Genomic DNA, 25976 nt, shown 5'->3' on the forward strand with positions numbered 1-25976 from the left:
AATCTCACAAAGTGAAGTAAAACTGTAATATAAACTTCCAGTCTTGAAGTACTAGCAGTTTCAACTGGCTCTTCACCCTGACTTCCTACCCATTCCAAACAGATCATATTTGATATTACTTCATACCCACACTAAACAGGTCATATTTAAGGCTCAATTTGAACCTTTAGAATACATGCTTCCATTACTTTAGTTATACTTCTCTTCAATCGCATGCATCTACAATGTAGGTGACTTGAAATGTATTATCCAATATTTCCTTTTATGGTGTCAGAAAATGCCAAAAATCTAAAATATATATTTGCTGCTCTGGCAGACTTGCACTAGTCATTCTACTGTTCTTTTCTAAAAAAAAATTATCAAACACATCCTCTACATCTGGATGAGAGCTCTTCTAAGATGATGGCCTCCATCGAGGCTCACATATTGCCGGAGAGTGTTGCAACAACATGGCTTGTTTCATACCACCTACCCAAACCCTGACAAATAAAGACTGGACTTGTATTTGGGTTACTCCTTCTGACCTGCTGTGCCTGTGCAAAGTTTCCCCTCCTGAGACACATCCTGAGCAGAGTATCTTCTGAAGCAAGCATCTGAGCTACGATGCTAGAGTCTTGATGAAGAGGAGGCTTAGGGCTGATAGATCCTCGATGGGAGGTACACTTCATATGCTTTCTTCTCTTTCTTCTTTCATTGCCACTGCTGGTACCTAACACACAAATTCAAGATAATAATTCAGTAACAGAGCATCAAGAGTCTATCATGGTTGAAGAAGCATACATGTAAACGTTCCCTAGTCTAGTGGTATATTAATTTGACCATGATACTCTTACAATGGAGCTGCAAACAAATTAGTGAATCAGGTTGGTATCCCTTTTTTGTATGAAATAGATTAATCAGTTCCTAAATATTTGTATTGTTGATTTTTATTGACAGCATGAATGTTCACTACATTATTTCTTTAATGGATGAGTAAACAAAAGTTGCATCTACAAATTAGTATTTGCAAATGTTTGCAATGGTTTTTATGCTCTTCAATATTTTTTTTAAAATTGCAAGATTTCTAACAGCAATGTATAAAGTGAACCTAAGTGGAAAATATCTTTAGAGCAATCCAATGTTTGTGATAATTTGTACGAAAGAAGGAAAATAAGAGAAACAGAATGGCGAAACTAAAGCTATGCGAATCAAAAATTGTCAATTTATAATAATATTAATAATAATAACAATAATTGATTATATGATTATAATATTCAGATTTCCTTTAAACTTCCACCAGTCTGCTTCTCTGAATTTTCTGCTTTCTTTTAAAGAAGATTTCTATTAAGGTTGGAATTTTACTTTAAATAAGTGTAAATAATTAGTGTGAAGACCAAATGCAAGCTCATCAGGTACACCTAAGGCCATTTTGAAATACTATGCAAAAAAAACCAATACAAGCCATATAAAGTTCATGTTAACCTAATGCATATCTTCCTTCTTTGCACACATATTATATTCTGTGAATGCTATATTTTCAAGTAAAATATAAATAAATAATTTGAACAGCTATCAACAGTTTCTTTCAGAATAGAACGAATGAAGATTGCAAAACCAACTGAAAAAGAAAAGGTAACTCTTTTTCAAAACTTTGGTAACATACACGATGAAACTCTATTATTAAAGGTTGGACTATCAAGGCAACATGAGTACAAACATTATTGAAATGCTGCAGGAATGGCATGGGGAGAAGTCTTTCTACTTTGTGGTTCTCACAAAGTAAGATGAAAGTTTTTATCAATTCATGACTGCACAGCAGCTTCCCAAACAAGGTACAATACAGCACACCAATGATAGCTAACCTGTAGACATTGGACCTGCACTTAGGCGTGTCTGTGAGTGCGTTGAGTGGTTACCGCTTCCCGGATCAGAACTACTCCAGCCTACAGGCGAGACATACAACAAGGTGTGATAACATTCTTCTCCAGTATACACTCCAGAGGGAAGACACACAAATACAATGACACTCCAAGCAGAAGCCGTGGATTTACAGGAATGTGTTTGCCAGTGAAAGTGATTATGTGAGTGCATGTGAAGGTGTGAAGGTGACAGACTGTGGTGCCAGTTATTATAGCGAAAATGAATGCAAGGTCAGGGGAAGTTAGTAACCATGCATTTAAAAAGTGTTACCGCTGGATTCATATAATGATGCTCTTACTGGTGCAGGCTATTTTAATAAAGGCCCTGTTCATACAACTTGTCATCAATAACAAATTACAGTAGCATTTTCTCTACATAAAATGATGACAGTTGGTAATTGTGTAAGGTTTTGTGAAACAGGGCTGGGGTTCAAGTGATATGTATTAGAAGTGTTGGTTCATGCAATGTGACATAACATTCTTGTGTTATCGTTGTTTGTTTGATTGAAGGAAAGTTGCGAAAATATTTGATTTTTTTTTTTAAAGTAGAGATGGAAGGGATCTGTAGACTATCCTTGTGATTAAGGGTATTTGGGTGCAAGTTAGAGAGGTGCATGGCAAATTGACAATGTATGTTACATACTTTGTTATTTGTAATGTTAGTTTGGGTGCAGTTACAATAGTTCTTAGCATGAAGGTTCAGAGAAGAAAAAAAAAACATTTAAAATTTGTCAAACACAATACAAATGGCATATTTACACAATGAAACTCAAGCAAGATATATTCATCTGCTTGGATGGAAAATTGGAATACATGTGTGTATATAAAATATGCTAAATGAATCAATCTTAATCAAACTGGTATCAACTTCCATTCAACCAGCAATACAAATCCAGCTACATATGTATATATTTGATTGCAAATCATAATTAATTGGTAAACAGAAATCACGAAGTAAAATGATGAATCTATAAATAGACAATGTGATGTACATCTTGGGGCTGTTTCTCGAAACCGTCATAACTACAAGATCAACGACATCTCGCCACTGTCGCGCAACTTGTCAGCTAAGTGTTTCACAAAGCCGTCTTTGCCAAGATGAGCGACAACTTCCGCGACAAGCGAGTTGTCACTGCTCCGAACCTGTCATATCTTTTTAATTGCTGTAAAGCGCCATCACAAGTCAGTTTGTTGCCATTCCATGGGCCGCGAAATGGACGACTAGTTTCACTATCATTTTGAGAAAAATATAGACGAGTTCGGTACGTAATTCTCTCGGATGCGAAATGCAAATGTACATAAGTGAGAATACAAATTATACAGAAACTTTAAAAAGCTGAATATAAACATTAAATCACAAATCATTAAACTATAACTTAAGAGAGGTAAGAATGTTACACACCGTTGTCCATAGTTGATCCATAGTCTTTTCTTGGGATACCGTCATACCTTTGGGGCCTATGTGCATTATTATTCCCTCTCTAATTACTTCTTCCAAATTATATTTTAAATATCAAATCAATTATATAACGAGTATTTATGAGACTCAAGAATAAAAACTGGCTGAGAAAAGACATTTTGCCTAAAATTCCTCGTCACAATAAACAAAAAAGTACGTATTAATAAACTATCACATTACGGTATCCTTCAAATAACTTTTTATTTGACTGTCGAAAAAAAACACTCACCAGTTTTTCTTCAATTTAAGAATCTTTACAGAAATATGATAATGACACTATTTATTATTTATTTTAGGAGAATTTATATGTATATATTTCGTTTTGAACAATTTTAGCCCCAAAACTTGTTTTGGGTTATTCTTGCTAAATCAAATGGATCGTGACAAAGACTATGTTCTTGAGCTGCTAGTATCGCGATATATCGATATCATGTCTGTCATGGCTTTGTGAAACGGTTTATCCGCTTCATGACATCTCCGTAGGTCGCCGACAAAGATATGACTGTCATGGAGTTGGTTTCGAGAAACGGCCCCCTTATATTGAATAAAATATGCACTTATGATAATAAGCTTTTACTCGCATACTTATGATAGCATATTTTTATGATATGTGAACATCACAAAAACCAGCATATCAATTTACAACTTTAAAATGCATTAATACAGCAGATAAAATTAAATTCAATTGTTAACATTTTCATCAGTTTCATTTCACTGTAATGGAAACCACCATATCGATTTCCATGGTTCAGGCGTTGGAGCAGTAAAAGATGATTTTACAAATAAATCTATCTTTTACATAAACTTGTGCGCTATTTCTTGATTTACAAATCATAATAATATTCTTCTACTCTTGAAATGTTAACATGCACTTAAGAAATAAAATCTCAAACCTGATACACTTCTGCCTCTACTTTGACTTTGTTTGGATGAAGTTCTTTTCCTTTTCTTCTTTCCTTCTCCTATTTCATCACTCCAGGCTTCAAAGAATTTCCTGATGACAACTTCCTCCTCTGCAACCTCGTCATACTTGTCTTCATCATCAACATTGGCTTGGTGACTGGAAACCAGTTGAAAGCGCCAACGAGCTTCATTGATTCTCTTAGTGAGCTGGGCAATATGCTGGGCAAAATGGGTCTGGGGTACAGATGTGAGAAGATGTGATTGGAGGACCTCATCGGAAGACCCTTGGGACGGTTCCTTGGATACCATATTGGCAAGTTTGGCGGTATTCACTTCCTCGATGCACTCCTTGAGCATTGTTAGCAGCTCCTGCATGAACCTTCGATTGGTGAGAAAACCAACCCTGTTGACTGAAGACCCAAAGTGATTCAGATGACTTTGCAGACTGTTTGTAGTCTCAGAACTGGTCCTCTTTCCATATTTCAATCGCTGCACATCACCACTTTCAAGCACATCTGTTCTATCAAGCAGGGAAGAGGTGAGTGTAGCGTCACTGGAGCTTTGGGTTCTACCTTTCATCTGGCCGTTCATCACAGAACGGTTCTCAATGACAGACGAACTCTTCGCAAGACTTGTTGGGAAGGTGAACTCTGTCAAAAGTGAACCCTCCTTGAAGGGGCTTTCCACACTTTCCAGACTTGTATTAAAGCTCATGTTGTTCCACTCCTCATCCACATGGCCCTCCTCTCCTCCACTGTCTGACATCACAGCACCACTCTCAAGAGTTTGGATGTCCTCATATCTTGCAAACAGCAGAGAGAAGAGATTCTCCAGGATTTCAACCCTGTATGTGAGAGGAACAATCTCTGAAAGATGCTCCTTAGCTGCTCTCAGCTTACCCACAACACACGTCTGCCAGCTCTTATCCTCATCTTCAACATTCTCAGACTCATTCCTAACTGTTCCAGGAGTTAAGGGTCTTATTTCACCTTGGCCCTCTGGAGGCACCACTGATACTGTAGGTGGAGTAGGAGCTCCACTACCATGTACATCCTGGGCAGTAGGAGTTGGATTAGCACTGTATATCAGTGCAGACATGACATTCCCTATGGCCAGGAAACTCCTATAGATTGTGCAATCTCGCTTTTGGTCAACTAACTCCTTGTCGTCAGCAAACCTCACTGTCTTTGCTTCATGGCCTTTGTTCTGTGTTAATTCTAGAAAATCAATGCAAAAACAAATAAATTATTAAAAACAGATTTTGTACATATCTTAACATAATTGTTTCCAAAATTCGCTATGAATATAACCCATAGAAGATCATTCAGGTGCATACATTATAATCACCAAGTGTGTAAACATTGTGCTTCAATTTTTGTATATACTGATTTTAAAAATATTAATTTAGGTGCTATTTTTAAAGCTTTCAATCAATGACAGTAAATTACAAGAAGAGGCAAACCTTTCTTACCCAGATGAGGTATAGAGTTCAGAAGACGGAATCCTTCCATAGGATCTATGTTTGAGAGGTTTGTGAAGTGATAGAGTAATCTCAGTACTGAATGAGAGTCTGCCCCTTGAAACATGGTTGTAGCCTTCTGCTCCAATGAAAGGTCACCATCATACTTGGCTATCAAAGGTCTGAGGAAGTTTCATTGACAGAGAGAAGATTACTAAGAAATGACCAATATGATTATGAAGTCAGAATTCATCTAACAGACAACTATTAAGAATGCATTGTTCCATTTACAAAATGAATGACTCTTTCAGAAGTGCTTTTTATTCCACATCAGACACTCTATACGCACAATTTACACTTCTAGAATATCAACTGAGTAACATCACCAATACAACTTGATGAACAAGCGTCAATTTTAACATGTTTTCTTCTCCAGGATGAATATATCTCACAACCCGCTTATCTGAACACGGTTCCTTGTTTCCATATTTGCATGTGCGTTTATGTATCTTCTACAATTGGAACTACCAGTAGTTGTAGTAAGATGTTGGAAGATGATAGGACTTACTTGACTTGCTCCAAGCACCATTGGATGAGTTGTACATCTTGATGAAGTCTCTGGCAGGCCTGCTGCAACACATCATCTGCACCATTGATAGGCTACAAGAAAAAAACAGGTTGCTGGTAAGTTACTATTATAAGAACTCAACATACAGGTTTCAGTAGGAAAAACACACCTTTTGAACAAGTATATTTCTCAAAAGTAAAAACAAATCCTGTTAAAACACTTGAAACAAATATAACACATAGTAAATATGTAATTCTTTCTCTCTTTACTTCTTACAATTCTTTTTGTATATGGTCCAGGGACTTCAACATATTTTGCCTGGCTAACTCACCTGAATAAATGTGTTTTACATCAGTGAAATATTTTATGCCTGAATTGTTTGTTATTCATCCATGTTCTCCATGTCGAATCAATGCCTTTAAAAAAAAAAACATTTGGGTATGTACATACTTGTTTTTTCCATAGTGTCTGTATGAGATTCCGAGCAGCTGAACAGCTATCCACATGACCCCATCCAAGGAGTAAGATAAGAGGTCTAATGGGTGCAAACTCACTAGGCTGGAGAAGGTTGCTCAGCTCCTCATACATTCTCTCTCGAATTAGAGTTAATGACAATTCCTGTTGGACAAGTGCAGGGAGAGAGAAATGAGAGATGAGAGAGAGATATGAGAGAGATAGAGAGAGAGAGAGAGAGAGAGAGAGAGATGAGAGATGAGAGAGAGATATGAGAGAGAGAGAGAGAGAGAGAGAGCAAGAGAGAGAGAGAGAGAGAGAGAGCAAGAGAGAGAGAGAGAGAGAGAGAGAGAAAGAGAGGATCATAATACATGAAAGAGAGAGAGAAAAGTACAAACAATGCAAAGAATTCAGAGAACAGTGATGGAAACATAGAGTGATGCATGCATACCAAGAGCTGTAACTAGATATCACACTTTAAAGAAATGCATGCTATGCAAACTGTGTAAGAACAGTAGCTAAGTAAGTATGAACAATGTCATTAAGAAATAAGAAGCTAAGTATGGTTCCTTGAATCAATGATGAAGAAAAAAATTCACTTGAACAGTAAATTTTCCCATCTTGAAAACAAATCTCATGAGTATAAATAAAGTAGCTTCCGAGGTGGTCAACAGCTCAAACTACAGTCCTCCACGATAGGAGAGCGAAGAATTCTTTCAAGTGCAAATTAAATTTAATGTAACCAAATCAATTCCTAAACTGCACATATGACACTATATTCATTTCATAACATGAGAAACCCAGACTTACCACAATCTTGATTAGAACATGTTGATCATTCTCTAACACCCAGTGCAAGAGGTTCCTCCAAGCAGCTTCTCTATCGTCCATCATTGACAGGGCAAAGTTAATCCTCAGCTCTGGACACATACACTTCAGCTGAGGATGCCTGGTACATACATCTCTCTCTACACACTCCCAGCTCATGGTAGACTGAACCTTCAGAAAAGTTTGGAGCAATGTGTCCGAGTCCCGACCAACAAGGATTGCAGTGAGTGAAGACTCATTAAACAATCCTGGGTAGTGATTGGCAAGCCTAAGCAAACTTGTGAACAGTTCCTCAATATCAAGTCTGGGTAGCAGTGAGACAGGAGGATCAAAATAGTTCAGAAGACTGTGAATCAATTGCACCATTTGTTCCTTTTCTACCACACTGCCTCTGTCACCTACTGACTCTAATGATGATATGCAGTCCCTAAGACAAGTGATATAGACCTGATGAAGAGATAGATTGTTTTCTTCCACCCTGTGTTGTTTTGGCAGGAGGAGGCGTTGTATGATAGTGTGACCAAGAGTGACATCTTTGCTAAGAGTTGACAGCAGGAATTTGAGGCAGTCTTTTGAAAGGTTTGGAAGCAGTGTCTGTTTCTGAACCAGCATCTGATGAGCAGCCTCAAGTTGCAACTGAACAGCCTTGAAGTACATATATACTTCCTGTAACAAAAGAATCAGAGGAAAAATAAGTGAAAGAATATCTATGTGGAATAACTCAAATGTAAGTGACAGTGTGATTTCTAAATACGGCAGATGTATAAATAACAACTAGAGTGATTTAAACTGTAAGGTTATGTCCTTTTTAGCAATTACTTAATCCTCACCTGTAAAACGGCTGAGCCAGCATCAGAATTTGCAAGGTATAGTAACAGTCTGAGTTCGACCTCTCTGTAATCGTCAGCAGATAAATCCTGTAGAAAATTTAAAAAAATATTTAATACAAATTTCTTTGTAGGCAAGTCACTTACTTCTCCACGATCAAGATAACACAAGCAAATATTTAAAAAATTCTACATTTCAAATACTGGGAGTTTGGTATTGTCTTTATTCATAATGAGAAGCGAAAAACAAAAAATTAATAAAGAAGAGACTATCTTCTTCTTTTTCTTTTTGTTGTTGTTGTATACCGTTATGCAATTATGAATTGAATTTCAAGTATCAATAGATAATTGTTGAAAGCTGATCACACCAGCAGTCCCTGTAAGAAGAATATCAAATAGACAGTTATAGCCCCAAAAGTGAAAAACAGATAAAAATATGTATGTCCACCGTGTTAATAATTAATGATTACTTAATTCTTTTTTTTACTGCTTTACACAATTTTTTCTCAAGGCTATTTCCGAAGAAATTTATCCACTCGTCCACACCATTGCACTTGAGAATAAATCTTGACTTATGTACGAATTTCTGCCACAACCATAGTTACAATAAAGAACAAATTAAATTTGTTTAGCTCCTTTCTCACCTCTTCCTTCCTGGCCTCCTGCTTCAAATGAAGTGATGCTAACCAAGCAAGCTGATGAGGAGATGAAATGCTATCCAAACCAAGACTATGTAGAGAAAGTTATATTTTTTTTTATAGAATTGCTCTCATGCCAACTAATCCACTTTCACATTTATCCATTCACTTATCTAGAAATGCTGATTCAAATTTAAACTGATTTAGCTCCTAAGATAATTTGAGTTCTAATAATGACGGAATAAAATATTGTTAAAGATTCAAATGAAAATTACACTGAATGTTCCAGACTACAAATTAATAATGCCTGACAAACAGTTTGGGTATATAACATGTAAAATGCGATACTGATATAGTATGTTATTGAGATCATATGCTTAATACAAACATGAGTTGTTTATTGTCAGTGAATGTGGGTCAAGCAGGTTTCCAAACATTTCTGTTTTGCTGGTCTAAACAAACCTTTTCATAATGGAAAATTCACAAATGTATTACGGTATATCCAGTTTCTCTCGGAATGGAATTTCATGGCCAGAACTCGATTTTAGCCAAAGAACAGAAATTCTATGAATCTAATTTTAAATACCTGATGTCATGTGGATGTCTGATGATAGCTTGCAGTACAACCCTAATGTCTACTTGATCATCAGATCCCTGTAGACTTTCAAGGCTTGCAGCACATGCACTTGCTAACTCCCACTGGCCAAGGTAGAGATGGTTGAAGAAAGCAGTGAGGAGTTGATCCTGTGTGACTGATACTTCCAGTCCAAATGGATGGACTCTAGAGGCCTTGGAACAGTCAGATACATGGTGGCCGGAAGTAGCCATCATGCGAAGGTTTGAATTGGGACTTTATATCTGTAATGAGAAATACAATGTAGTGTTTACAATGGTATCTCACAGTAACATGACACAATTTTAAGTTTAACCTCTTATATCCTGCATTTTTATTACGCAATTTACTAAGATTGGGAATTTCTCTGGACACACACCATGGAAATGTAGATTGAAGTTTTGAATGATGATGATCCAATGACTTGTAAGAACCCTAGGATTATATACAGTGCAACATTTTACTAAATTTAGGGTGTCTGAACGATTTTTCAATTTTCAATTTGGGATCGTTTTTCACCATTTTTGTTGAATATTTGAATAAAAAATGTAATCAGAATAATACATTTCAAATTTCAAGACTCACCGATGTTTCTATCAAAAGATACAGCCCCTCAAAAACTCTGCAATATTCAATGTACATGCAGAGTTAGGTTGTTTTGCTAAATTTAGCCAAACAGCTGCATCACGCAATATGCAAGCGTGTGCATACGCGTACAAGTGTACGCATGTTGCTTAGCTGAATGCGCAACTTGAGCATGTGTCTACAACGTGTGTCCACTTCCAGGTTTGAGCGCAATCGGCAAGCTCTACCTCCATTGTCTATAATGTGCATTCACTTCCGGGTTTGTTCGCCTAATACACATACCGTATTTGCTGGCGATAAGGCCGCAGCGCCGTATAGGTCGCACCCCCGATTTTGACATTTAAAAAAAAAAAAAAATTGTCGGAGGTGGGATATGAACTCTTCCCTACAAATGTTGACATGACTAAAATCACCACCTTAGACCGCTTGGCCATCCCGCACTGGTGATATCACTTGCAGTTTTCTCTCATGTATTGCTCCTCTCTTTTGTGTATTACGACATAGCTTTGCTCACGCGATCGAGAGGATTGAAGTTTCTTTAGCTACGGCAAAAACTTAAATCTGGACTACATGTACCAGTAGAGTTTGGTTAGTAAGTTATGAATTTTATTTACGAGATTGGCAAAACTTTGCCCTTCATTTAAAAAATATAACACATAATTGTTGGTAAGACATGTGTTATTCTAGACAGTTATTCTAGAAATGTCCATCACCTTTCATTGTTGTCCCATATGTACAAAATCGGGCTGTGCTTCATGGTTTTGAGTTGCAAGTTTTTTTGTTTTTTTACTCTTTCGCCGCATAGGCCGCACCCCCGACTTTTTGATATTTTCTCTTCTACAAATACTGCGGCCTTTACGTCGGCAAATACGGTACACTGTATGCAGTCCGAAGGAATATGCATGTGCAGATTTTACAAGTTATCACCATGGTTTGGACTGAGCGGAGCGCACGCCTCCCTAATTAGCTGATCCAAAAAATGGGAGGAACAGTATTTTCAAACTGTCATCGCTTGTGATCCCTTGGGGCTAGCGAAAAAATAAGCCTGGGAGGCGCGCTTCAGGAAAGTGGCAAATTTTTTAGTTAGGATGCAAACAACATTTCAATGATGACTGTTTTGACCAGGATATTTTAGAATTCTGAGGGCGTGCCCCTTTGGGGAATATGGAGAAAAACCTGCTCTTTCATATGACACAGAGCTACCAAGTATGCTCTTACGCACGACGCGCCCGCTAGATTTTGAAAAAACGCTATACCTTATACGTGTGTTATACCCTCGCACGCGAGCTCGCGTGCCGAATCATGAAAATGTCACGCATTGCTGATCTTTGAACTTGGCGTCTCTGATGACACCTCATTTATTGAGTTTCACCTTCAGGATCACGGCAAGGATCACGAGCGATAAAGGTTTGAATTTCAATTTGTTCATAAACTCATTGACCAATTTTGCATGGTCCCGCAATGCACATAGAATGCATAGGTAGGGATGCATGCAATCTCTATTGCCATGGCATTGGAAGGATTTCACTTTCAGCACACAACATCAGGTGCGCGATCAGACACCCTAATGATAGTTTGTAGTTGTACCATACCCTCGTAGTTGTTGATAATAATGCTTGCTCACTGTCTATGCCTATGACTAGGTCATTTTATGGCACCGATTTTTAACTGGTGTGGCATGACTCGTGTATGTGTCTCAATTACTCTCATGAACAAGTAACACTAACAGTAATAACTAACATGAATTTTAAGCAATGGGACTAGTCACTAAATTGAACTGTACCATTTCTCTCGTCTCAACTTAAATCTATTGAATAAAACACGAACAAAAGCTTAACATTTGAAAACGAAAGCATTTTAACGATTGTTGAAGAATACATGCTTTGTGACAGAGAATATCATTACCCTGAATTCGTACTGCTAGCTGCTGACTGCCATCACATCAGGCTTAATCCAAAATATGCAAATTAGATGATAAAAACAATATCACATGATGCGACGTAACGTTTGCCCTCTACCGTCGACTCCCCGTCGATAGGGACTTTTAGATTTGCACGTCGACAGCTTTGACTGCAACGTGTGACGTCATTTTAAGGCACTGCGCATGCGTTACGTCGTGTCAGTCGACGATCGAGAATGCGTCAACCTTGATTTTCCTAAATCTAGTACATACATACATACATATTGATATTTATATAGCGCCTTTTTGTCATGCTCAAGGTACAAGTATGCCGCGTGCGCATAAAATATACAGTTCCTCAGGTAGACAAAGGAACATCCCTTCCCTGCTATTATGTAAAAATGTGTAGAACGGGTGTCACATGCATATTCACCTGTTCTACACATTTTTACATAATAGCAGTGAAGGGATGTTCTTTTGTTGAGGGTAGAATGAGGAACTGAATATTTTGTCATCTTTCTTTGTCCGTGATGTTCATAGTGTTACTTCCTGCATGGCTGTATATCGTCGAGTGCAATCTAAAAGATTTCTAATAGTAGTCAACATGGGCAGTCGGCGTTCGTCGTGTTCTCGTCCACTCAATCTAAAAGTCCCTGATAGCTCAGTTGGTAGAGCGAAGGACTGTAGATGGTAAATAGCTGTAATCCTTCAAATCCGGCTCGACGGATGTGATTGGCTTTTTTTTTTCTTTTCTTTTAGAGGGATCACATTATTGGTCCTTTCTTCAGACAAATGAAAAGCTTATGATAGTTATCTTTCAGATTTATCCATATCAATAAAAAGGAATGTCATTTATATCCAGGGTGATCCTGCCATATTGATATAGACCCTAGGTTAGAAATTATGACGATTGATTTATTTTATTTATTATGCATGCATGCATGTTCGAAATTTCTCAATTAATTGGAGTTAACATCATATGAAAAAGAATATAACATAACAAATCATTTTCTATTTTACAATCCATTTTAATTGACCCCCCGTGAAAAAAATAAATAAATGTTTTATCAAAGACATTGAAGTTGCATGGTAAAGAATAAACACATAAAGGTGATGAAACATATTATGAGCAAATAGAGGTTATATAGGATGACTGATGACCATACAGCCACTGATGAGCCAATACAGGCATGAATCTGAATCTGAATAACAATCACTTTACAGCATGGTTGTGCAGGCATAATTTAGCCTATATAATTATGGCACTGATTTTCATTCACGCATCATGAAGTTTGTCATTTCAAAATACACGTAAAGATTTCACAATACATGCACAATTAAGGACTTTTACATTATTTACAGGTTTTCAGCAAGCTTTAATCAATCGTTGTGATAAACTAGATATTTTGTAGCTCCAACGCTTACCCAGCTTTAGTTTGCATCGCCTAACGAACTTAATGATATTTAAATAGCTCTTCAAATTTGCGTTGAAAATCATGTGCTTAAAATCCTTCTTTATAGGCCTACGTACAGTGGACCATGTCATCGTTTAGCTACTTCTTCTCATATTTAAAGTTTCAAAATGAACGCATTTGAAGGAGAAGTCCACCCTGATATTAAAGTTGGATTTATAGCGGCAGAAAAATTAGAAAAACAGGTCAGTGAACGTTTGAGCAAGAAAGTTATGAATTTGCAATCAATCAAACACAAGTTGGCAGCTCAATGGCGTATCTTGCGATCTCCCCTCCCATTTGCCCTGTACTGAAAAACTTTTAAAGAATATACATTTTCTGCAATTTTTCTATCATCCATTCCCCTTATATATGATATTTCAAAATCTATATACCCTGTATGAAAAAAAATATATTCCGTCAAAAATAACTATATGATAGCTTGTGAAAGTTTCTTTAGAGAGCACATTTGAGAGGAGCTCGCATGGTATAATCATAGGCCTATACTATAATTGGAAAAAATAAAGTATTTAAGAAATCAATACATAAATAAAATACGGGAAAGGTACAAGTTAAACAAAATGTTTTCCCCTAAGAGAATTTGGGTTTTAAAAAATACTTACAGACACGACTTGTCATATATAGCCTAAACCCAGTTCAAATATATTTTTAAAAGAGCAAACTTATTCGTAACTCGTTATCTGTATAATCTATAGGCCTATAAAAATTGTTCGCCGTACGTCGCTCGAATGTTAAAGTGTATAACGCTGTTGCTTAAATTTCTATAACACTGTCCTTGTTATTATAAGTTTGGATCCATTCTATAAAGGTAAGTAAAACAGAAGTAATCGTTCTCAGTTAGACAGAACAGAGTTGAACTAGCTATGCTCATTAGCAGTTATAGCATACGATTTGCACAAAATAATTCGAGATGAGTGAATCCGTTTCCCCCTCCCCAAATATCGAAACTACCTGTTTATATAAATCTATAATCAAGCAGATTTGATAATTTCTATTCGTATAACGGTACAAAAAAAACATTTTCTTTTGTGATACAATGGCTTGCCAAGAAGGGGCAGAATCCATCGGGGTTTACCGGGGTGGAATCATGCCATCCCGAAAGTATACCCGTGTGCCGCAGGATCATAACAACAGTTTTATTTACCCTCTTTTTTTTGGGGGGGGGGGTAGTTACAGGTTATGCTCAAAATAGTGGAATCAACTCCAAAAGAGTAATTCAAAATAACTACTTCGAAGAGGGTTCTACTAAGATTTTGACATGATCCAAGGCTTCAAAACGTATTATAATAATTATGTAAAACATTCTTCTTTCTTGAGTCTAAGCCTGCTGCATTACATTTCTGCTCTACATCGATTCCGCGATACAGTTATGGATGAGGAGCTCTGAATTTCCATCTTCGCTGATTCCACGACATCGCTTCTGCGATCAGGATGCGTGTCATCCCTTGTGCATTTCTGGCCTGTCGACCTCGTAGTGGTAGTGGTGATTCAGGAGGTGAGATTGAACCGACCTCGGGATCGCTAAAACCTAGCTGTGTTTCTGGGAGAGGTGGCAAACAGTGTGCTAGGAATCGGTTAGATGATCCTCTTTCTTTCCGGACAAGTTTGCCGTCAAAATCTCTTGCAAGCTTCGGGGGGCTTTGAGTTTGCTGAGTCAAATCCTTGTGAGCGTTAATACATGTACTTTGATGACATTTCTCACTTCTCTGTTTTTCACACGACGTTTCACAAGGAGTCGAGTTGATTTCAGAGCTTACTAAACACTGTGCATGATGCAAATTGGCGTCACGACGTAATGATTTAAACCCAACCTGTGCTCTCTGCGCTCTATTTCGCCTGGTACCAACATATTTTGATTCTTCCTTGACCCTAGATGAATCAATTCCAATACTGCAACCCATTGAAGTTATGTTCCTTTCCTCTGTATATTGAGTATTGCATTTCTTAGTTCTAATCTTTAGCAAATGGTGACGGGCTTCCCTTTTATCTTCCCTCAACCTCTCAAGACATAAACGGTTTCGTTGTTCCAGGCTCCTGATTTTAGCTTCCAAACGAACGTCTTCCATCTCATTCAGCCGAAGGGCTCGCTGATATCGACTAGAATAGAGAGAGGGTTTCTCACGATGTCGACGTATATCTCCAACATCATCATTTAAAGTTGCAGATATGAAATATGAGGTGCATCCAATTCGGAAACTCATCTCGAGCAAGAACCAAGAACAGTTAACAACAAGAAAATGGAATAGTATAATACACCGGCTACAGTATACGTTGAAATGTGAAATCAATTACTTTTCTTTGTGAAGTGTGGGCATCAATGTGCAAAATTTCATTACCGACCGCGAATTGAGGTCCATTCCAGCTAGTGCTCTGAATCTTTGGCATATTTTGGTATTAGATTCGTGCCTTTATTGGTAATGAGATATGAAGAATCCGTTCTGTCATGAACCATGAAATTAAAATTCTTGACACCCAAGACGGCCGTTTTCACACGTTACCAGACTTGTGAACCATCCCGAGAAATAATTTATATTTTGTCACGGTCGCTATATAGCAAAAGATTCAGAATTCAGAGAAATGTTGGAGCTGATAAATATGGGTAAGGTTTAAAAAGAGAGACGAATGTTTACCGAATGACCTTTAATTTTCTAACATTAACTTTACTTAAAAATTCGTCGCTGTTTTCACGAAGTGACGGTAGTGAAAAAAAATTGCATTCACTTTGCGTTACGATTTTCCTCACTACTGTCACTTCGTGAAAACAAGGACGAATTATAGTGGAGCTCAACATTGTGTGATGATTTGTTAATGTTGAACGGTAATATTGATCTTCGTATTGAGCCGTTTATTTCCAACTTTCTAATCTCACTCATCAGATTGGCCCCATATCATGTATTGACTTTTACGTGTTCCTTGAAGGAAAAAAAAATGATTACCTATTGTTGAAGACCATCTCTTACGACATAGCACTATTCTCTTTGCCCCCCCCCCCCCTTCTCTCTCTCTCTCTCTCTCTCTCTCTCTCTCTCTCTCTCTCATAATGTGTCTATCTTTCTCTTTCTCTCTCTTTCTCTCTCATATCTGCATTACTATGTCTCTCTCTCTGTCTATCTCTTGCCACTTTCTCTCGCTTACACACACCGTCTTCTCTTCTTACCTCACTCTTATTTTGCAAAATATCACGTTCATGAACACGTATACATCTATCTTTGGGAGAAATATTCCCTCTCCTATTTTCATGGGGAAAAAAACAAGGAAAATTATATGTATAAGAGAGAAAAATTGTCTTCGTACAACAATTTAGTATGCAACAAGTTTTAAGTTTATTGCACTGTAGTACTGCAAAAAACTTTTCCAAATTGTTAAATTCAAACACACAAAAATGTTCCCAAAGAAACCAAGGCAAAATACATCAAATGGAAATTCCTACTTGTCTTAAAAGACCAAATGAAATGATAACCTGAAGGTTAACAGCATCACAATTAAAATTGTTGCTCAATTAGCATTATACAGTGAGTTATGTTCCCCTGTAGGACATTATTAAATGATTATTCATATTTTAGGATAAGTTTTAATATATATTTGTGTTGGGTTAATAAATTATATTGGCAAACAGGCATTGACTATCATAAATACCTAAATATATCTAAATGAATTAATATAAATGTTTTTTTTTTTTTAAATTGAGAACCATATCAAAATTACAGATGAAAACAAAAATCATGTTTCTTCTGTATCTTTTCCTATTAATTTTTACCTCACATTTCCCATTATTATCTGTCCTAATCTAGACTATAATTTTTAAAAGATTAGCAAATGTATCTTTTCTCAAAAAATATTGGTAGAGCACCTTTCAAATATCGTTCAAAGACAAAATATACTCATGGACATTTTCCAAAGCAAAAACAGGGGGATAAACATGGCAAAAGGGGGCGTTGAGTGTGCCAAGTAAGTGTTGCTATTTCAGCGTAAAATCTTAAATACAATGTACAGCAGCAGAAAATAAATCATGAATTATTACACTTATTGCATGTTTCAGAATTCTATATGTACAACAAAGTTGTGTCAAAACAGAACAAAGAAACCTTCCATCTCGTTCTTCCTGACTCAAATAATAAAAATAATATTACCTCACAGGTGATAAAAAATGTGCACACACAATGGCAAAAGTGAGTCTTGATGTGCTAGACATGCATAGATATCAAATTCATTGAATGTAAATGTAAGAAAAAAATGTAATACAAACAATATAAAAGTAACATAAGCAACATTATCAAAAACAAAATACAAAATACAAAATAGTAGAATGCAGTCATTTGCTCTTTAAAAATGCATAAATATATAGATAATACATTGTGTAAATGCAGAAAAATAACTCATCAACGATAACAGAACTCAATCATTCATGTGTGCATTTGTAAACGGTAAAAATAAATAAAGAAGTTTCTTTGGAATATCCAACATGTCCACATTTTGGCAACATTTTGAATCATACTGTGAGATCCTAAAGGGAACAAGAATTGACTTTGTCTAAGAAATCAACTCATCTGTGCGTACATAAACTGTTCACATTATATCTCCTTTCCCAAGAAGTATATGCTTGACATTTGTCATATTAGATAGTTAAGTGTCAACAAACCCAATTTTCCATGAGTTTTCCTTACAAAAATGCACCAAAGTTATGATAATTAAATAATTTCCCCACTAATATGTCAATTAAATGTAATACCAAAATAACAACAAAACAAAGAAAGAAGAAAATTCCCACCAAACTGTTAGATTTCATAGATAGTATGCTTTGCGTAGTAATGCCCATGTCACAATAAGCTTTGGTGTAACAATGACTGTATGCACACAAATAAAGATAAAGTCCTATAATTAACAATGAATATGTAAAAAGTAATCAAGTAAATCAACTGAGCTGTATTATATTCATTTGATTTTGGTGGGGAAGATGTCAGATGCAACTCAATATCATAGTCTCATCTACTTTATTTGCTGACTAAAGCAAAAATTACAATAATTATTGAAAGAATAGTAATGTATAAACGCATCGACCTATTTCCAAAAATAGCAGCCTCAGTAACAGAACAAATAACAACATATCTTACTCACAATACACAGACTTTTGTTTCAGCTTATACACAACATAATGTACAAATTTCTATTTCAGTAAGGAGATATGTGCTCAGTTCAATCAATTGTCCACTTCATATCTATATACAGAATACACTCACATACTGTATAATAGCAAAAATATATTAGCCTCCCGAACAGCATTTAAAAAAATAAAAAACAAACAATAACTGGTATAATATACCATCAATGAGTAAAGCATAAAGTGGAAATTATTACTAAACCAACTATCAAATAGTATGAACAAATAATAAAAACCATTTGGAATTTTTCTATAAAAAGAGCACTCATGAAAATCATTTATATCACAACACTTGAAACAAATGCATCACATCAAATGTATAAAAGTGTTCATTGTGTATAACCTTTCAAAAATGCATTAAATAGATTGTTAAGTGTTATTCATATTTTCAGCAATTCCCGTTGCAAGGTTTCAAAATGTAAACAAAATAGATGTTCAGCTCACAAGAAATATTAGTGAAGTTTCTGGTTTGCTATAATGGTTAATAGCACCAGTCTCAATTCATAGTATAAAGTGGAACATGTATTGTAATCTACACAATTTAATTGATCTATGAAAGAGTCATTTTTTTCTTTCCACTTTTACACAAATTGCTGACTGAGCACATTAAGAGTTCAAAGTCATACATAAAGGTAAAAACCTCTCTTTGGAAAATGTTTTATCAAATCTCTCAGAAAACTACCACATATGGGCAACTAATGGAGAACATTTGAATTCCATTTTACATTTCAAATACAAAAATTACAAAAATTCTATTGTCTAGAGCATTTGAAATGTTGAAGGTGAAATGTAGAAGTATCTAGTTTCATATTACAAGGAAATGTTTGTATTACATAGAAACAAAGAGTGAGAAAAGGTTTCCCTGAATGTATCAGATGATAGTTGAGCAGACTACTAAGACAAGCCTTTTCCAACAACTGCCCGATGTTTGATAATTGAGTCTCAACCAACTATTTGAGGCAGGAAGGATATACTCTTCAGTCTTCTGCTGTCCTTTCTCTTTTTCCTATTTACTTTCCACATGCTGAACATACTTTCCACTGAAGAACAGGGGATATCCTGCAAAATTCCAATTATACTTAATGACCCTGTGTATATCTTCTAAAGGGCATGTTTCTAGGAAATATGTGATTTAAATATCGAATGTAATTACAGAGAGTTTCAGTTGACTAAATAACATCATCAGCCCTTTCCGGGCCAAATTATTGTCAAAATTTTAAAGAAAGTGAGCTTTAATAAGGCAAATAATGAGTTTGTCATAATAATTCAACCTCAATTAATCCTTGCTTTGGGAAAAACTGCTCTTTTACTTTTTCAAGAGATAATTTTCAAAGATAAACAAACATTTTTTCAGCCATGTTGTCTGATAAAATATTTACATAACAGTACTACAAAACATGATGGATTTCTGTAAAAGCCTTCATTTTTTGCAAAAGTTTAGAACACACTCGAAAATTAGCTGGCAATTCATTTGCAAGCATGTATCATAAGTAGCCTGTGTAAATTAACGTAAAAACAACACTTCAACAAATGTCTGTTCCCTATCATCTGCAAAATTCCTGTACATGAAAATGTCATTGTATACATTAACTGTACAGGGAAGGTAGGAGATACCCCAATAGTCCGACCGGTATCCCCTTCCTACCCTTGTAGGATGGTACCTCTGAAGATAGTGGTGAAATGACCATGTTGGAAGGAATGAGGAGGAGTGAGGATAGAGGCATAACAGAGTGTTCAAGGCAGCTGTGCCTCCATGAAGAGACGAAGATAAGCGATGCTGAGCGGCACTCTCACTGATAGGAACTGACTGAAGGCTGCTGGCACATCTTTACCACACAAGGCAACCTAGTGGACAATGGAGAAGAGAGATCCAATTATTATAGAGATGACACACAGGAAACATTACAATATGAGGACTATCCAGAGTTCAAACTTATTTCAAAATCATATTAAAACACAACTCATCCAGAGATGAACAGTAAACCTGTACAAAATTTACTTAAAAGAAGTGTAATACTTGTCTACTAATACATGCTGAACACAAATTTTCTGGATTAAGAAATCATTCAAATTTTGTGATTAAATGGAGGTCTAATCAAGCCTCATTTTAGAGTATCTCTGGCACATCTAGTGTTGAAGACGGTCATATAAGATACCAACTTTACAAAGAGTAGTGCATGATATTATTCTTTTTTAACCAAACACCCCCATAATTTAACACACTGTAAAAAAAAAGATTCATCTGCTGTGTGTGAATTCTGCATAATGACATTTTAGCATGTTTGAAAGGACAAATGGGATTTTTTTTCAATTGAAATGATGACTATCTAGCTGCTTTTTTACCTTTAAAGTATGCTTCACATCATAAAATGTGAAACTGGTTTTAATCATCTTCAATTGTTTTGTAAAGGAAATGTAAACTTTGTGTTTGTTTCCTTTAAAAATAGTCTTCCCTTGTTTTTTCAAAGCACCCAATACCTTTAAAAGTGATAGGAAACAAATTCAGGAAGAGGGGTAATGTCCCACCAAAGATACAGTACACCACTGTTGCTTACTTGAGTAATGTAGGTGACCATGGAGTACTGGTTTCCTACAGGTTCAATGACCCATCCACTAGGTAGCATATGAGCTCTGACCAATGACCCTTCCTCTGGACAGTCTTTCCACTCGATGGATCGGCAGGCCACGATGTGACGCTCACCCTACAATTGGATCATCAAAGAACAGCAACAATAATATTCATCATCATGTATCTTGTTATTTTACAGTGAGCAATGCACTATGGTGTGTTTCAGAGTATGCAAAACAATATGTCAATAACTCCCTTGGGGTCATCCATCCATAAGGTATCTTATCTTCAGGATGATGAATAGTGAGAATGGCACAATCAAGGGGGACAAATCTGACAATAACCATAAATGGGCGTTCCTGATTGAGAGATTTGCACAGGGTAGGAGGGTACAATTTTGAAATCCATTCTCCATTTCTCTGCCACACAAGCAACAAATGGAGTTCAGTTCAAAGATGTTATGTATTATTACAGTTTGGAGCAGAGCTCTTTAGTGTCCTTACAATGTATGAAAGAATATAGAGAATTTACCATTAAAAAAATTTCAATCAGAAAAAGAAAATCACAGGACTAGCTTTAAAGTGTCAACAAAGAGAAGACTAATATATTCCCAGCAGCAGCTACATCTAAACACTTTAACAGACATAATGAAATTCTACTTTACTGAGTAGACTGTATACATTTATTTTAAAGATTTCCTAACAATCCCAAGACTTACCACTGCTTTACAAACTTGTAGCACACAGAAATCTCTAGACTCTTTCTTCAAGAGTTGAGGCACTTCATGGACCATGTGATCTATACGATGTAAAGGAAACACAGAGTAACAATCAAAAGATCTCTTTAATACATTTGCATAATAACAGTTTGTACAAGAAATAAATATTAAATGCAAAGATTCATCGATTAGTGTTTGCCTAATGTTTACCTAATACATGAGGCTTTACTACTTCAGCTAGAAGGGATTAGACCACCCAGTGAGCCAACGAGGTCACTGTGACAGGTGGCTATCTCATTAACTCAGCTCTCATTTAACATAAGAAAAAGAGGATCATGGGGGACCAACAGGCACCGATTTGGGAAGTTTTATATATAGAGGGAGCAAGTAGCTACAAGTAGGACAGTGTGCCTTTAATGAATGATTTACATGCAATCATACATTAAATTGTCCATTTGTTCAGTGTTATAACACAGGGATTGGCAAGGTTATATTGAAACTCAGACATGATCTTTCAGTTAACTGGAAGTTAACAGGCAGTTTATGTAAAGAACATTAAAAACATAAAATCTTTGTAGCCGATTCATTTCAATGCATCACAAAAAAAAATTCAAATCATATCAGGAAGTTTATGTAAAGAACACTAAAAACATGAAATCTTTGTAGCTGATTCATTTCAATGCATCACAAAAAACTCTGAAAATCGTATCAGGAAGTTTATGTAAAAAAACATTAAAAGGAAGTATTGGAGCTTGTCACATTGGTCTGTACAGATATATGAGCAATTTTTAGTAACTTATATATTTTCCTATTATGCACCGTCGGTCTGCAATCAACAGGATTCTCACATCAAGTTACTAAAGACTGATCTCTCAAGATCTCTACAGTTCTAAAACATTAAATATTTCCCAGTTTTTTAAAATGTTATAAAGCGAACAGTTGACTGACTTAGATGCCTGAAAGAACAAAAAATCAATGCTTATAAGATACATTAAGCATACACATGAACTAAGAGATAAACACAGAATTAGTTTCATCAGCAAACTTTAAAACTACAGATATCTAAATATCAAATATACTTACAGACACACAAGTCTTCTGAGAAGGTTTTCACAATGTTCATTTTCTGAAAGTGAAAGCAGTGAATTAAATTAATTGGCTTTGAAATAACTTTGCATCCTTATCAATAATTGAGTTATCTAACATTTTCTGGAAGCATGTAACACGTATGTATAAACATAAAGCAGGGCTGCATCACATTCTTATCAAACCCTTTCCTCTATTCTTTCCTTCTCTTCTCTTCTTTATCTCTCTCTCTCTCTCTCTCTCTCTCTCTCTCTCTCTCTCTCTCCATTCTTTCCATATTTTCCTCCCTCCCTCCCTCCCTCCCTCATATAATACATAAATTCATACAATGTTATATCTACCTTTAACATTGTATCATAAGTGAACCTTGTCCGCGGATTTTTAATGGCTTTGAAGACGGTGGCAGGAGATGCTTTGATGATCCCCTTTCCAAGGTAACTAAATTCAACATGAAACAAAATGGACAAGGATAGAATGGAGAAAAATGAATTTGATACTAGTCCTAAATCCATAATCAATGATAGAATAATGGTTTCATTGATTTGGGGTCACTAAACAAGAATTAATGTTGAAAACAGAGAGTATCACAGTCTAATTTCTCACAGCAATAAAGTCTATTTGATTACACTTTAAAATACAACTGCATTGAAGATTCAAATACGAAGGAGTGGATGTCTTACCTGTAATACTTTCCATTCTTTGGTTTCTTCAATATCACCACATCCTTCTCAAGGCAGTGAAAGCTGTTACAATAAAGTAGATAGAATATCAAATGAAAATTTAACATACAAAATATCAGTTAACAATTATTTGTGTTACATAAACAAGTATATTGCAGGGAAACAAACTTAAGCTCCATTACCTTAAAGCCCCACTTCACTACTTAGAAGCTAATTGCACCCTTTGTATAGCAAACAAGCCTAATCGGTGCCAGTTGGTCCCACATGATCCTCTTGTTCTTATGTTAATTAAGAGCCGATTTGATGAGATAACCACCTGTCAGTGACCTTGCAGGGAGGTCTAATCCCCCTGGCCAAACTAGTGCAGGCGGTCGTTAAACAAAAGCATTTCTGACATAACAGGGCTTCATCAAGAAAAAAGTAACCACTCGCAAAATCTATGGAGGTGGAAAGGAAATTACTACTGAACAGATGCAATGCAGTGAGTAAGGAAGTGGTTACCTATTTCACAATAACAACCACAAAATTGATTACTTACGACCATCCCCCTGTCTGTTGCATCTGATCATTTTCAGAAACATTCACATTGATACCAGCTGCTCTAATACTCTCCTCCAATACCAGCTGTGCTCCTTGATGAGCTAATGACTGGTACTCTGCCATATTATCTAGAAAAGAGAAAATATTAGTAGAGTTCAACAAACTTTTGTTTTACAGCATGACACCGAACAAAATCTCCATTAAACAATCCTTTTTTTTCTTCATATTTCTTGATCACTCTTATTTTTTGTTTTCCAAAATACAGCCACACATCCAAACGTTTTAGAGTGAGATTCAACAGATTTTATGGAATAATTCATGTACTAAAATGTTATGATTTACTTACTCTATTCTCAATTATTTCTGAAATGTTGTTCTATAAATTTTTTTGATCAGATTTGATAATAGACACACGTGAATAGATGACAATTACCTATGAATTGATGATCAATCTTTGCACTTTTACAATTCTTTTTACAAAATTATAAACATTGCATAATCAATACTGACCTACAACCCCACTGTCCTCTAGGCCTCCTAATCCCTTCTCACTAGTGGTTCTATCCAATGACCCTGTCTTTCTCTCCAAAGAATCCTTCTTTCCCCCTCCTTCCCCTGCTGTTACATCAGCACTCATTGTCTTCTTGACTCTCTGCCTACGACTCCTGTGCTGCCTCTCACTATAAAACCCTGCATCATCGCTGGAAGAGTTATCCTGCCACATACTGAGACTGGATGCCCTAGGCTTGCGTGTATCGCTTGGCCAACTCATGGCCAGTCTCTCCGTCAATCGACTGTCCGACTTGCCTTCGGCATCCAATCCATTGTATATAGGCATGACATCATCAGGAAGAGATTTCCTCAAAGAAGAGTATTTGTCCGAGGTGCCATTGGTGTAGGCTTTGGATCGCAAGGTGTGGCTTGTGAGATGCTTAAGGCTGGAATGGCAGAGTGGGCTAAGTTTAAGGTGCTTCAGCTCAAAGTACTGTTTGAGAGCAGCGAGTCTTAATGCTGGTTTCTCACAGTGTGAAGAGTCTTTATTAGATAGCACGGAGCATGTGATATGATGCATCAGGCTCTTGTTGGCATCTGAAGAGCATATTGGGAGGATAAAGAGAGAAGAAGGATTAACAAAGGTGATGAGGAATTTAACCATGCAAGAGTTTGCTACAAGAAACCTGAAAAAGAACCTTCAATGATTGTTTACTATAAGGGGGGGGGGGGATTCTCAAGTACAAGCACAATGTTCAAATTTTACAGCACTATGTATAACCTCTGTGTGAAACAAATTATCATATTAGTTTTCATTACCGTAATTAACGGTGTATTAACCACACTTTTTTGCCGGCGAAAAAAATTCAAAGTCGGGGGTGCGTCTTATACACGGTACACCACCAAAAAAACAAAAAAAAAGGAGAGAAAAAAGCTCAGTAATCAGTGTGTTGACTCACCACTTGGAAACTAGAACAACACTCAAATATGTCTGTCATCTTGGTTTGAAAGTAATCTTTCTGATAGATCTCAATATGTAGTTTATAATAATAAGTCAGCAAAAAAACAAAAAAAAAACAAAAAAAAATTAGGGCGAAAAAGAGGGGTGCGGTAAATACACGAGGCGGTTT

The 25976-nt window shown here is 36.2% G+C and overlaps 3 protein-coding genes across 4 annotated transcripts in view; all 3 read right to left on the reverse strand.

Moving 5' to 3' along the window:
- The window catches only part of LOC115919083 (zinc finger FYVE domain-containing protein 26-like), a 38952-nt gene extending 32052 nt beyond the window's left edge, over positions 1-6900 (reverse strand). Inside the window, exons 1-6 of the mRNA XM_030999366.1 lie at positions 6738-6900; positions 6288-6379; positions 5732-5901; positions 4251-5477; positions 1842-1922; positions 525-709 (exon numbers count right to left, since the gene is read on the reverse strand). Of these exons, the coding sequence (XP_030855226.1) occupies positions 525-709; positions 1842-1922; positions 4251-5477; positions 5732-5901; positions 6288-6379; positions 6738-6875 (1893 nt within the window). The 5' untranslated portion in view covers positions 6876-6900. The remainder of the gene's footprint in view (positions 1-524; positions 710-1841; positions 1923-4250; positions 5478-5731; positions 5902-6287; positions 6380-6737) is intronic.
- Positions 6901-7420: 520 nt separating this feature from the next.
- Positions 7421-12191, reverse strand: LOC576695 (zinc finger FYVE domain-containing protein 26). Its single transcript, XM_030999213.1, has 6 exons — positions 12137-12191; positions 9620-9891; positions 9040-9124; positions 8399-8485; positions 7551-8234; positions 7421-7453 (listed from the first exon to the last, which is right to left on the reverse strand). The coding sequence occupies exons 2-6, from the start codon at positions 9862-9864 to the stop codon at positions 7421-7423; spliced, it is 1134 nt and encodes a 377-aa protein (XP_030855073.1). The 5' UTR covers positions 9865-9891; positions 12137-12191.
- Positions 12192-16902: 4711 nt separating this feature from the next.
- LOC115917965 overlaps positions 16903-25976 on the reverse strand; it is a 30146-nt gene continuing 21072 nt past the window's right edge. For both annotated transcript variants that reach the window (XM_011675219.2, XM_011675220.2), the window contains exons 7-14: positions 24865-25443; positions 24353-24482; positions 23815-23877; positions 23476-23572; positions 23132-23174; positions 22049-22128; positions 21317-21463; positions 16903-20606 (exon numbers count right to left, since the gene is read on the reverse strand). In XM_011675219.2, coding sequence (XP_011673521.2) covers positions 20496-20606; positions 21317-21463; positions 22049-22128; positions 23132-23174; positions 23476-23572; positions 23815-23877; positions 24353-24482; positions 24865-25443 — 1250 coding nt within the window. In that variant the 3' untranslated portion in view covers positions 16903-20495. The remainder of the gene's footprint in view (positions 20607-21316; positions 21464-22048; positions 22129-23131; positions 23175-23475; positions 23573-23814; positions 23878-24352; positions 24483-24864; positions 25444-25976) is intronic.

This window comes from Strongylocentrotus purpuratus, unplaced genomic scaffold (assembly GCF_000002235.5).
Source record: "Strongylocentrotus purpuratus isolate Spur 01 unplaced genomic scaffold, Spur_5.0 spur5_scaffold_5, whole genome shotgun sequence".
Lineage (NCBI taxonomy): Eukaryota > Metazoa > Echinodermata > Echinoidea > Camarodonta > Strongylocentrotidae > Strongylocentrotus > Strongylocentrotus purpuratus.

Coding starts and splice junctions, on each gene's coding strand:
- LOC576695 (XM_030999213.1), bottom strand. CDS start 9,864: ATGATGGCTACTTCCGGCCACCATGTATCTGACTGTTCCAAGGCCTCT. Junction 8,235..8,398: donor CTGGCTCAGCCGTTTTACAG/GTGAGGATTAAG, acceptor CTTTTGTTACAG/GAAGTATATATGTACTTCAA. Junction 7,454..7,550: donor ATGTTCTAATCAAGATTGTG/GTAAGTCTGGGT, acceptor TGCACTTGAAAG/AATTCTTCGCTCTCCTATCG.